This window comes from Arachis stenosperma, chromosome 7 (genome assembly GCF_014773155.1).
Source record: "Arachis stenosperma cultivar V10309 chromosome 7, arast.V10309.gnm1.PFL2, whole genome shotgun sequence".
Taxonomy (NCBI): Eukaryota; Viridiplantae; Streptophyta; class Magnoliopsida; order Fabales; family Fabaceae; genus Arachis; species Arachis stenosperma.
The window spans coordinates 15,157,979-15,171,917 of NC_080383.1; the positions used below are offsets into that span (position 1 = coordinate 15,157,979).

Below are 13,939 nucleotides of genomic sequence, written 5' to 3' on the forward strand. Positions count from 1 at the left end.
ATTTTTCTGCCGAAATAAAGAACACGACTCGAAAGAGAGACGAGATTAATAATCAACTAACCGTATGCAGTAGAGAGGGGCTCTTGATGTTTGGGTGTTTTTGAAACTGAATATTGATATAAACATTTTTTTTCAAATTAGCTTTCTGAAATAGTACTATATACACGTTTTTCAATTCATCTAGTGTATTAATTTAAGTTCATTTGTGTTTTTGAGGTTCTTGATGTTTAATAAATACTCTGAATCCATTCACTATGAACGTAGAACAAAATAGCAGCCCAGACAGTTCCAACACATATATACATTAACATTAGATTTTCTATTAACATTCACATATATACATTAACATTAGATTTCCATTAACATTTACATTAATATTCACATATATACATTAAAGAAGAAGTATTTGCTTTTTTAAACAAGTTAAACAAATTAGTGTTAATTACAACGAGTCAAAAAAACTACAACCTATTTAGTATCTATATCGCCAGATGTGAATTTACAAAAAGGGCTTGAGAGGGCAGCAGATAGTTTGAGGAGTTTTTTGGCTTCAGATGCCTGAATCACTTGGTCTTTTATTTTGTTAATTTTGTTCGTTGATCGCTGAGCCTGATATACTCTGTTTCAACTCCCTCTCCTTCCTCCATCAAGGGTTCTGCCCCAGCATAAACCCTCATCTGGATATTATTAATACCCGAAAAGGATACAAAAAGTAAAATTAGACACAAAAAGTGATTGAATAAAACGTGATAAATATTCAATCAATAAGAAAAATATTTTCTGCATGCAAATAAACTCAAGTGAACACTTAACAATCAGGTGAATATAAATCACCAACTCCAATGAACCGAACTCCATTCATGTTTGAATAAAACGTGATAAATATTCAATCAACAAGAAAAATATTTCTGCATGCAAAAGAACTCAACTAAACACTTAACAATCAAGTGAATCTAAATCACTAATTCCAATTAACCGAACTCCTTTCATGTTTGAATAAAACGTGATAAACATTCAATCAACAAGAAAAATATTTCTGCATGCAAAAGAACTCAACTGAACACTTAATAATAAAGTGAATGTAAATCACCAACTTTAATGAACCAAACTCCATTCATGTTTGAATAAAACGTGATAAACATTCAATCGGCAAAAAAAAAATATTTCTGCATGCAAAAAAACTCAACTAAACACTTAACAATTAAGTAAATCTAAATCACCAACTCCAATGAACCAAACTCCTTTCATGTTTGAATAAAACGTGATAAACATATTCCATTTGTAAATCACCAACTCTAAAATATTTCTGTATGCAAATGAATTCAAGTGATCACTTAACAATCAAGTGAATGTAAATCACCAACTACAATGAACCGAGTTATATATCACAGAAAGCAAATAACAACACATTTCCATTCGTATGCCCTAGTTATGGAAAAAAAATGGAATAAGAATAAGTCGATCTACTAAACGCACCAACTCAATCCACTGAACCTTAAGTCAAACTACGAAAAATGCGAGTTTTGCGCGAAATTAAATGAACATAATAATAATAATAGTTTTTCTCATACCTTGTGGAGTCTCTATTCTTGTTTTTATTTGTTTTTTCTTCTTCCTTTCGAAAGCTTGACGCTATTTTAGAGTAGCGGCAGTTTTCGCAGAGAACACGAACGAAGTTTGAGAGATTTTGAAAGAGATTTAAAATTTTCCAGTAGCGATTTCGACAGTAAACAATGAACGTTGTTTCATATTCAATCGCGAACAGGAACATTTGGAGGGAAGAGGGTTTCGCATGTATATACACGTTTTATTTAATGAGATCGAATTTTTTTTAATTTTGGGTCTGCTTGAATGAATTTGAATAAAAAATTGCTTGATGTGTAGTCCAACTATTTTTTTAATCTAATATTATTAGTCTTATTCAACAAAATTAGATTCTCAAAGAGTATATTATTCAAGTTAAGTTGGTCTTTCAAATTGCACTCCAATTTTAAATAGTTCTTAAAATTAATAATTATTTAAATTTGTTCACAAAATTATACTCAATGAGTTGGACTGATTTCTTCAATGTTGACACTGTAACGCCTAATTAACGTGACAAAAAATTTTTTGGTTTGTTATAAGGCCAATTCTATGGTGTCTATGAGCTTTTACTTAAATGTTGCTTAACTTACTTTTTGTAGTAAGTTTTGATTTTTTAAAAATTATTTATTTTTATATCTTTTAAATAAAATAATAACTTTTAACCCGTTTTAATAAATAAACACCACATTATAGGCATCATAGCATCCACTTTATTATAATTTGATTAAGTTATGACCTGCCCAAATCTGATCCCATCCACCTGTAAAGAGCCCCTCATCTACCAATTTTAAAAGAGACTCTCCAATGAAATAAGAAAATTCAGGTCAATAGTGGTGTAATTTTGCTAATGAAAAAAATATATATTTATTTATTTAAAAACAAATTTCGATCAATTTAAAAGAATACTTCATCTATCATTTTATTATTAAAAAATATAAAAATAGTACTTCATTAAAACAAACACTAGTTAAGTGTTTGGATATTTAATATCCCTTGCTTGGTTTAATATTCATTGAAACAAACACTAGCTAAATATATATATTTATTCACGGTCACACATATTTAATGTCCTGTGCTCATAAATCGTTGAATTAACCCATGCTTAGGTCTCCATGCGATTTTGGCATAAATTATAGTATAGAAGCATGATTTTTCCTTTCGTTTACTAAAAGCATAAAACTTGATTTTAAGTTTTAACCAACAATTCATGCATGTATTTTTATTTTATAAATCGTGTTGATTTTACAGGTTTTTTCTTTTAATTTGTATAAAAGTCACGATTTATATAAATATTGAGAGGATAAAATTAGAGTGCATTCAATTTTAGGATAATCTGATAATATTAATATTCAACTAATTTATTTAAGTAAATTATCCCTTAATCTATAATAGATGAATTTTAAACTCAAAAATTAATTTTGTATGTTACTATATAATTAATAATATAGATTAAAAGTGGCAGTATTTAAATATCGATAATGTTATTTTAAATTTTGAATGAAGATTATATTTCACGATATAAAAAATGCATATAAGTATGTCTCAATATAATATATTAATTAACTTTCTTACAAAATATGAAATACATATATGAAACATGTTGATAATTTTGTTTAAAAATCATTTGTCATGCATTTATAACATCAAGGTAGAGAGGGCTAGCTGTTGATTAAGGAGCATAATTATAGGGGGTAAACAGAACATGAACGAAGATACTTGCCTCTACTATTGAACAAAAAATAAAAATGGGCATTTACAATAGTGTCACCCACCAATAAAATAAATATTTAATTACTCTATTCATCCTTATAATTTTATAACATTTTTAATTAAGTTCTTATACTTTTTTTTAATTGAATTCTTGTACCAAATTTTTTAATTAAGTCCCTATGTTTTTTTTTTTTTTATTTGAACTTTTGTACCAATTTTTTTTATTTTAGTTGAGTCTCTATTTAATTTAATCAATTAATTACTGTCAAACGGGATCTAATTAAAAAAAATTTGGTGTAGGGACCAAATTTAAAAAAAAATATAGAAACCTAATTAAAAATTTCGCAAAATCATAGAGATTAACAGAATAATTAAACCTAAAATAAAAGATAAACAAATTGGACAATACTTCAAAAGAAAAGAAGAAGTTGCCACAAAACATAGTGAGGACCCAAATAAATGAGAAATAATTATAATATTTATACTATTTTTTATGACATGAATATAAAAGATAAAAAATTTTATTTTTTATTTTTTATCTTATCAATCATTATTGATATTAAAAATAAAAAATATAAAAAATACAAAGATATGAATATATTATTTCTAGAGGTGTTTAAGATTCTATCCGATATGAATTCAAGACATATTTTATCAGTTTAAATTTATTATTTTTGTCCGATTTATTTTTTAGTTTAATTCGGATTATTTTGAATCATTCGATTCAGTTTAAAGTTATTTTTTATAGTAAAAATATATATTTTAATTTAAAATAAAATTAGTAATATTATATTATATTTTTATATTTTAATTAATATTTTTTATATTATATAAATTTATTTTTATATTAAAATATAATTTATTTTTTAAAAATAAACTTTTATTTATAAAATTTACATATTTATATATGCTAATTTTATATCGAGTAAATCCAATTCAACTTAAATTACTTTCAAATCGAATTAAAATAGACTTATCGTTTATTACTTTATTTAGAGCAGGGTCTCAACCATGAACATCCCTCTTAATAAATAGGGCGTAAGGATTAAGTGGGAAGACCAAACAACAATACCTTAGCTTCAAAGTGGAGTGGGGTCTTGGGGAGCGAGAGCGAACGATTTAAAAGGTGCTACTTCAAATCAGAGTAAAATTTTAAATAATTAATCTCCAAATATTTTTAAGTGCCCACTTCCGTTATTTATTTATGACTTTATTGATTTATTAGTGAATTAATTTCTAAACTTACAAATCATAAGAGAAATAAATATGTCAATATACATATAAAGAAACTACTTATTCTTAATTATTTTTGTTAAGTCTTCTGTTATTTAATTTATTGCACTTATTAACGTAAGACGTTAATATTTTGTGGCGATCACAATATATATTTACGTTAATAAAACTTATTTAGAAGATAAAATGATAGCTTAATCCTTCTGCAAATTTAATTTTCGTTTCAGAAGAGGAATGTTGTCATTGAATATGTGTTTAAAATTTTTTTTAGTCAGAAATCGATTTTACAATATATTTAGAATTGTTCAAAAGTTCAGTTTGTATGACATAAGTTGGATATTTCAAATCATCCTTTGAGTTTGAAGAACAGATTCTTGTATCATAGTAAAGAGCATCCGTTCAAGTTCTTTTCGGGACTTTAGTGGATCTGACGATTAAAAAATAATGACATATTTAATCTTCATAAAACTTGTCCTCCGAAAAAAGTAATTTGTCTGGCATTAACTTTAGAAAAGGAGTTTAGGAATATTTTTGAATTACAACGTATGTCTCTTCCTCTACTCTAAATAGTTTTTGGAATCCCCATCCATTGGTACTTTCAAGATTAATTGTAATGCTAGTTATCCTGGTTCGGATGAAAGTGTTGGTTTTGCTTGTGTTATTAGAGATTGTAATGAGAGTTGGCAAATAGGTGTTTGAGAATGATTGAGAGTAATAGTATTCTTTAAGAGAAATTGTTTGGTGATGTGGGTCAACGAGATATTGTTTGTGAGACGAATTGTGTGGAAGCGTTTAATTTTGTTACTAATCACCAAGATGGTTTTGGGTTTATTGATCAATTAGTGCTCAAAATAAGAGATATCATGCATTAGAATTAGCGTGTTGACTTTTATTTGATTATGAAAGATGTAAACACGGTAGCAAACACTATGACAAAGATGGCAATGAAGTTACAACTTTTTCATGTGAAACTTCCTTCACCTTAAAAGAAGTTTAAAAGTAATTTTAAACAGGACTGTCCCTTTATTTAAGCCGTTCTTTTATTTTATTTTATTTTATTTATTTAGTTTATTTAAGTCACCAAAAAAATTCTCTACCAAATAATGACTTTAGAAACTATTGGGGTTCCACAAAATTTATTTTATCTTATTTTTTATAATATATATATTACCATGATTAAAGTAAAGTAGTATTAGATATTTGGTAAATATTATAGTGCTTAAAATATAGGGTCTATTTACTAAAAAGAGTTAAAAATTAATATTTAATTTAAAATATATAAAAATAAATAATTTTTAAAAATTTAAAACTTATTATAAAAAAATAGACAAAATTTAAACACTAAATTATAGACACCATAAAACTAACGTAAATATTTATCACTTCAACAACTAACTGTATGAATAAGAAAATATTGTTATTTCTGTCCCAAATTTCGGTATATGAATAACAAAATATCGTTAAAACTTCAAAAGACTTTATCAATAATAATATAATATATTCTTGCTTACGAGATGATGAGTTCAAATATCATTTAAATAAAGAAAAGTATATGTAGATAACGAAAATATTAAATAATATGAATAATAAATATATTAGATATTCAATTCAATAAGTATGTAAATGAGTATGTTAATTATTCTTAATTAGATTATTATTCTTTTTATTTGATTTACTTATATATAATTGCTGAATATTCAATTCACTAGGTGTGTAAATGATTATCCTGATATTAAAATTTAAAAAATAATTTGAGATAAGATATTTTTTTATTGAATCAATTTTAAAATTCATTATTTACATTATTTACAAAAATTATTATTTATCTAACAAACTCGTTTAAACAAAACAAAATGAAAAGTTAAAGTTAGAGCAATACCTCCAAACTTTTACAAGAAAGGATTTCTAAATTCTAATTGACTATCATTTAATTTGCAATTATGTTGACACCATACAAAAGAGATAAACGCCATTGGCTTAATTCGTTAGTGGTGGGGATACTTGAACACAATGATTAAATGAAAAAGTTTAACCAATAATTTCCACTTTTTCGTCAATAAATATTTAATGTATATCATAAGAAAATTAATTATTTATTTTATTTATAATGATAAAATTTTTATAAAAACAAAACTAAAAAGATAATTACTAATATTATTTTATAATACTAATTAAATTTTAATGACAAATTTTAAAAATAAAAAATAAAAAATTCAACACAATAAAGTGAAGCAATTAGAAAGCAAAGAATTACTAGTTAAACAAAAAAATTAATTTATAATCATCTCTGTCATTATCATCAACAACTAAAAAGATCAAAATCAATATACAGTTTGTAGTTCTTAACAACAAATTATTTTATAATTAAACATCAACGTGAATTGAATGGCAAAGAGTAATTAATATCCCCTTTAATTTCTTCAGCATATATAAATACCCTTTTGGTAAAGCAGCTGTAGGCATGTACACATATATCTAAGTCCTCCTCTTAAGCTTTTTCTCTGCCATGGCAACTATGATTATCTCTTTTTTTAGGCCATATGTTATTTTCAGCTTTATATGGGTTATGATGATTAGTGGTCAAGCCTATTCCAAAGATGATCGAAAGGTAACAAATATATTCATATTTTTATCTCCTGTTAACTATTATACTAGTAGTGTACATGTTCATGGAGCTTATAGATAGATAAAGTAATACAATAATTATGGTGCAGAATTTCCTCCCTAATATCATATTTTAATTACAGACTTACATTATTTACATGGGTGATCATCCTAAGGGTATGGACCCAACGTCATTACCTTCTCTTCATACAAGCATGGCTCAAAAAATTCTCGGCAGGTTTGATAGATATTATATTTGTTTTTATTTGTTCATCAATTCATTTTTCAAGATAATACCCTGATAATTAAGTGGCCATGTTTATATGAATCAACAACTAGCAATACATTTCAGTGGGTAATAACTTCACTACTTTAGAGTACACAAGTTTTAATATCTTGGACTATATACTAAAGTAGAAACTCAGGTACAGTCGACTTCACATGAAGTTGATAGTTGAGAGCCGTTAGATGATTTGACTTATTTGATTAAATTTTTATCAAATAACTCTCAGCTATCAACTTCACGTGAAGTCGACTTTATTTCACGTGAAATCGACTGCACATGAGTTTTCACCATACTTAATAATAACAAATATGAGATTAGTTAAGATAACGAGTAATTTATACTCTGACTAAGATGTTTTGGATTAAGGAGTCTTAATTGATAATATCTTAGGTAAGAATAATACTGTAAAACTCAATCTATATTCTTTTGTTCATTATCCTTAAAGCATATTATAATTAAATTGACCATCCAAATATGCATTATTTATCCAGTGATTTTAAATCAGAAGCTATACTCCATAGTTACAAAAAGAGCTTTAATGGATTTGTAATGAAGTTAACAAAAGAGGAGGCAAAAAGGATGGCAGGTATGATAATTAATTTCCATTGATCATACAAATTATTACAAATAGCATTTTAATGTTTTACTTTGATATTGCAATGATAGAAATGGAGGATGTTGTGTCAGTTTTTCCAAACAAGAAAAATGGGCTTCACACAACAAGATCATGGGATTTTATAGGGTTTCCCCAGCAAGTGAAAAGAACAAATAAAGAAAGTGAGATTATTGTTGGAGTATTAGACTCTGGAATATGGCCAGAGTCTGAGAGTTTTAGTGACAAAGGATTTGGTCTCCCACCCAACAAATGGAAGAGATCATGTCATAATTTCACTTGTAATAGGTAATCATCTTTGCATTCAAATTTCTAAATTCCACTCCAAATTCTTTGGATTAGAAACTCTAATTTTGCAGCCAGTTAATTCAATTAACGAAAAACAATGCCATATTAAAGTTTCTTTTTCACCTTCACTTGCCACCTAAAAGCTAGACTAATTTTTTAGAAGGGCCATAACTAAATAATATAATTTAAAGAGGACATAACTATTAACTAACATATTGAGGGTCACACCAGTAAAGTTTTTGTTTTTCTAAGATAAATTATAATAATTTTGGGAGCCACTCTTAAGTCATATGAAGAAGCTTCGTCCTGCATCTAAACAAAGCTTCATTGGCCTACTTTTTCTAAGATAATAATTCAATAAAGTTCAAAAGCTAATTACTAATAAACAAAAGATCAGAAATTAAAGTAGCCAGTAGTTTATTATTTTTTACTTAGATTTATTATTCATATATCTTTATATAAAATTAATAATGATAATATAAAATTATAAATATGCATTATATTAAGTGTTCAATTAAATATGTCAAATTAAAACATCTCAACTATTATATTCATAAAAAAAAATTCTTAAGTGTGCCAAACATAAATTATAACTCTTACACTAATGAATATTTATATCAAAATTATTTTAGTATATGACTTACAAATTGATTGAACAAAACAAATTCTTTTATTGATTACCATTTAAGAATAACCGTATTCACACAATTTTGAATAACGATTATGTTATATATGTGTCTATAAGAAAAAATTAATTTTGATATATTTTTAGTGTAAAATTGTTTACATGTGTATTCAATCATATAACACCACATTAGTAAAAATAACTCCATTTTATATTGATCACGTAAATGATCATCTAAGAAGAGAACGATTATGATTTTACGACTGTGTAAAATATTTTACACTGTCAGTGCATGAAAATTAAACTCTATAAAAAATATCATTAAATTAACTACTCATCTAGAATGCATGTTAAAAATAAATTAAACAGTACATATATTATATACATGTATTTATATATAAATACATAGAGACTGAAAGATTAAGATTAAATTAAGTCTCTATATTGTATTTAGTTTAAAATATACTAGATTAAGTTATATCTAAGTATCATATTTGGTTTAAAATAAATATGAAGATTGAGAAGTAAATTTAAGATTAAAAAAATAAAAATATTTAAAAAAATATTATTAAAATTTTAATTTTCAATAAAAAGAATTCAATCTCTTTTATTTTTACTTTCTGAAAATGCTGAAGTGACTAAAATTTTACGTTTCAAAACTAAAATTTTAGTTTTAATCTCTACCCGCGAATCCAATAATAAATCTTAATCTCTCTTGTTCAGTCTCTAAAAAGTAAAAACAAACACTAATATAGTATCCGATTTAACTACTAATTTTCTAAATGCACGTATTTTCTTTGAATAAATACCGGTTAAATAAAGAGTTGATTGACACAATAGGAAAATCATTGGAGCAAAATCCTACAACATCGAAGGTAGCTATGCCAAAGATGACATTAGATCTGCTAGAGATTCAAACGGCCATGGATCACACGTTTCATCAACAATTGCTGGCAACTTAGTTGACTCTGCAAGCCTCTTAGGCTACGCTTCAGGATCAGGGAGAGCACGTGGAGGAGCACCCTCAGCACGCATCGCCATCTACAAGGTCTGTTGGTCATCGAACGGCTGTGATGACGCCAACGTTCTTGCGGCATTTGATGACGCAATCCATGACGGCGTTGACGTCATCTCTATTTCAGTCGGTGCAGATGTGGCTTTTCCCTTTTCGTATTTTGAAGATGCAATTAACATTGGGAGTTTCCATGCAATGAAGAAAGGGATATTGACTTCTAACTCTGCCAATAATCTCGGTCCTGATCTTTCTTCTATGACTAATTATTCACCTTGGTTGCTCTCTGTGGCTGCCGCCACTATTGATAGAAAGTTTCTTACAAAGGTTCAGTTGGCCAATGGTATCACTTTTGAGGTACCTATTCACTTTCTAATTAGTTTTAAGACACATGACTTGGATTGATAGAACGCCTATGCGATTTGAATTATAATTCGTTGGCCACATATCTTGCATGTTATTGCCTTGTATTGTATAGTTTTTATTAGAAAAAATAATTCTATTGATTTTCTAAAAAAAAATTGGAAAACAAATAACTATGTCATATGGACAGGGGGTTTCAATAAATACATTTGATCTCAAAAACAAAATGTTCCCTTTAATTTACGGTGGAGATGCACCAAACACTGCTGGTGGGTATAACAGTTCCATATCCAGGTACATGAACAAATGAAATTTTACTACTTTTCTTTAATGGATTGTCATCTTCTTTTTTATTAGAATATTCATTATTTTGAAATGCATCCATGTGCTTATTAGGTATTGTCATAAGGACTCATTGAATAAACATTTGGTGAAAGGCAAGATCGTTTTGTGTGAGAGCATTCTTGTTCCAACAGATATAGAGTTACTATCTGGTGCAGTTGGTATGATACATGGAGCCATATCCCCAAAAGATTTACCAAATAATTATGCAGTGCCTTCAACTTTCTTGAGTCTAAGGAACTTTAGATTAGTACATTCTTACCTAGCTTCAATGGGGTATGTATAAAACATATTTGCATACATACACTAGTGTCTTGAAATTAAAAATCTTTTTAATTGGATCTATATTATGTATTGCTTTATCAGTAATAATGCAACAGCTACAATATTCAAGAGTGACGAAGTTAGAGACTCGTTAGCCCCATATGTGGCTTCATTCTCATCAAGAGGTCCAAATCCAATCACACCAAACATTCTTAAGGTAATTAACTTTTAACTGTATATAATTCCGTAACAAATAAATTAAATTATTAATTACTAATTACTTCATAATTTTAATTTGTAGCCGGATGTGGCTGCCCCAGGAGTTAACATTTTAGCCGCATGGTCTCCAATTTCTCCAATTTCAGATGTTAAAGGTGACAAAAGATTAGTCCGTTATAATATTATTTCTGGCACTTCAATGGCATGCCCTCATGCCACTGCAGCAGCTGCATATGTCAAATCATTTCATTCTAATTGGTCTCCTGCTATGATCAAATCTGCACTCATGACCACAGGTATATTTATCAATGCATTCATTAATTAATTATAACTTAACAAAATGGTTTATCTAAAATAAATGGCCTTTAATTAGACCACTATTCTATAAATCATATGTTTAATTAATATATAAATATTGACTTTTACTTTTTTTGTCATTATAAATGAAATTTACATAAAAGTAATAAGACAAATAAGTACATCAATAACAATTGTAACACTAAATTTATAATTCTATGAAAAATTACAACATTTAGTCACAATTTATTTTTTTCTCAGGAACTTATAAGTCTAATGTTACAAGTTTTCAAAGATCTATTTTTTTTAGAAACTATACATTACAAAAAGTTTTCAAATACTTTTTGAAAAATTAGTTTATCTTATAATTTAATTTTGATACACTGTTATAATAAAATAATTTTATAGGTATATTTAATTACGTAATATTTTATCAATAAAAATATTATCTTTTACATTAGGTAAAAATTCATATACGGTTAAATTAATGTGAAGTTGATAGATAAAAACTATTAAATAATTTAATAGATTTAACTAAATTATTATTTAACATTCTGAACTGTTAACTTTACATAAAATAAATTGTATCTAAATTTTTACCTTTACGTTAGTAAATAATCATCCAAAAAAGAATGATTGAATAGACGAAACGTTTTAAGCCATCATCATGTATATCAAAATCAAACCTTTTTATCTTATTACTATGCTGTAAACTTTTTACATGCCTAAATCCTAATTATTCCTTTAATACTTTGTGTTACATCATTTGAATCAACAGCTATTCCATTGAGTGCCACTCTTAATCCTGAGGCCGAATTTGCATATGGTGCGGGACTAATTAATCCTATTAAGGCAGCAAATCCTGGTTTAGTGTACGACATTAACGAAGTTGATTATGTCAAATTCTTGTGCCAGGAGGGAATTGAAACTAAAAACCTTGGGATTCTCACTAAAGATCATAGCAGTTGCAAGAAAGTGGGAAAGACAGAGAGTGTATACGACCTCAACCTCCCATCAATTTCTCTCTACACAAACGTGTCATCTTTCACTCGAATTTTTCATAGAACAGTTATGAACGTTGGGTCCGCAACATCTACATATAAAGTGAAAGTGATGTACCCATCTTTTTTGGACATTCAAGTGAAACCGGATACGTTGTCGTTTGAATGTGTAGGCCAAAAGAAATCATTCTCGGTCATTATAGAAGGGAGTATGAATGTAAACACAGCTTCTGCTTCGTTGATTTGGGATGATGGAACATTTCAAGTTAGAACCCCTATTGTAGTGTTTAACCAATTGCCTGTCCCACCATTTATCTTTATCTAAATGTGGGATAAGGAAAGAGATAAAGATTTTTTCAAGGTTTAGTTGTAGGTGAAAATTCATCGATATTTTCATGTGAAGTTGATAGTTAATAATCATTAGATGATAATTTAGTCAAATCTGTAAAATCATCTAACGATTTTCGATTATCAATTTCACATGAAAATACATGCACATAAGTTTTCGCCTTAATTGTAATATAAGATAACTTGTTATAAGTTCTTGATGATGGCTGTGCTGAAGGATTAGTGGGTAAATTGCTTCATTTGCTCTGTTTGCATTCAAATCAAGTATGTGATCATCAATGAATCTTATTGCAATGCATTTTTTTGCCTACAATAATAAACTAGGCATTATTGTGTTGCATTGGTAAGAGAAGTTAAAAAATTTTTATGTAGGATACCAGTTATCATATATTGCTAATCACACATGTATTTATACAATTATTTAGATATGACAATTCTAGATCGTCATCAATTGAGTTAATCTGTCTAAAATAGATTGTGAGATTCTCTTTAGTCTGTCAAACAACAAATAATTGTGCATATATACTTGTAAGAAAAGGAGCAATAAATAGTGGAAATTCACATGTAATGTAATTGTGAGTTTTTAATATCTATTTCTCAATAAAACATAAATTTATGTATTTTTCTGCATTTAAATTTAATTAAAATATATTTATACTGTTAAATTTATTTAAGTTTAATTTTGATATATTGATAATATAAAAATATTTTATATAATTGTTTAAATATAACCTTTTTTAGATAATTATTTATAAAATCAATATAAAATATAATTATTTTTGTTAACGTAATATTATATAATTAGATGCATGTATAAAACTGTTAATAATATATTTGTTTCAAGCCGCACTTGAAACAAACTTATGAGTAATGGGCTTGCTGAATGAGGTTGGAGGTGGAGGTGATGGTGAAACTATTCAAGTTGGCTTCACGTTAGCTCTAAAATTATGGTGGAATATTTGTAAGAGACTTTAATTTTTAAGTTAACAAAAATTTTAAATAAATTTAAATGAGTTATAATTAAAAAAACTGAATTTATTTGAAAATTTCTAGTGGAGATGATAGTAATTATTTATTGAATGTTCAGCTAAATAAAAGAGAATGAATTTTTTTAATTTTTTATTCAATTGAAGAAGTAAAGTGTGATCTT

General features: G+C 27.0%; 1 protein-coding gene across 1 annotated transcript; it reads left to right on the forward strand.

Moving 5' to 3' along the window:
* Positions 1-6,995: 6,995 nt before the first annotated feature.
* Positions 6,996-13,256, forward strand: LOC130939202 (cucumisin-like). Its single transcript, XM_057867324.1, has 10 exons — positions 6,996-7,135; positions 7,275-7,369; positions 7,909-8,003; positions 8,084-8,318; positions 9,784-10,312; positions 10,509-10,612; positions 10,715-10,936; positions 11,027-11,141; positions 11,226-11,439; positions 12,219-13,256. The coding sequence occupies exons 1-10, from the start codon at positions 7,034-7,036 to the stop codon at positions 12,764-12,766; spliced, it is 2,259 nt and encodes a 752-aa protein (XP_057723307.1). The 5' UTR covers positions 6,996-7,033; the 3' UTR covers positions 12,767-13,256.
* Positions 13,257-13,939: the final 683 nt, after the last annotated feature.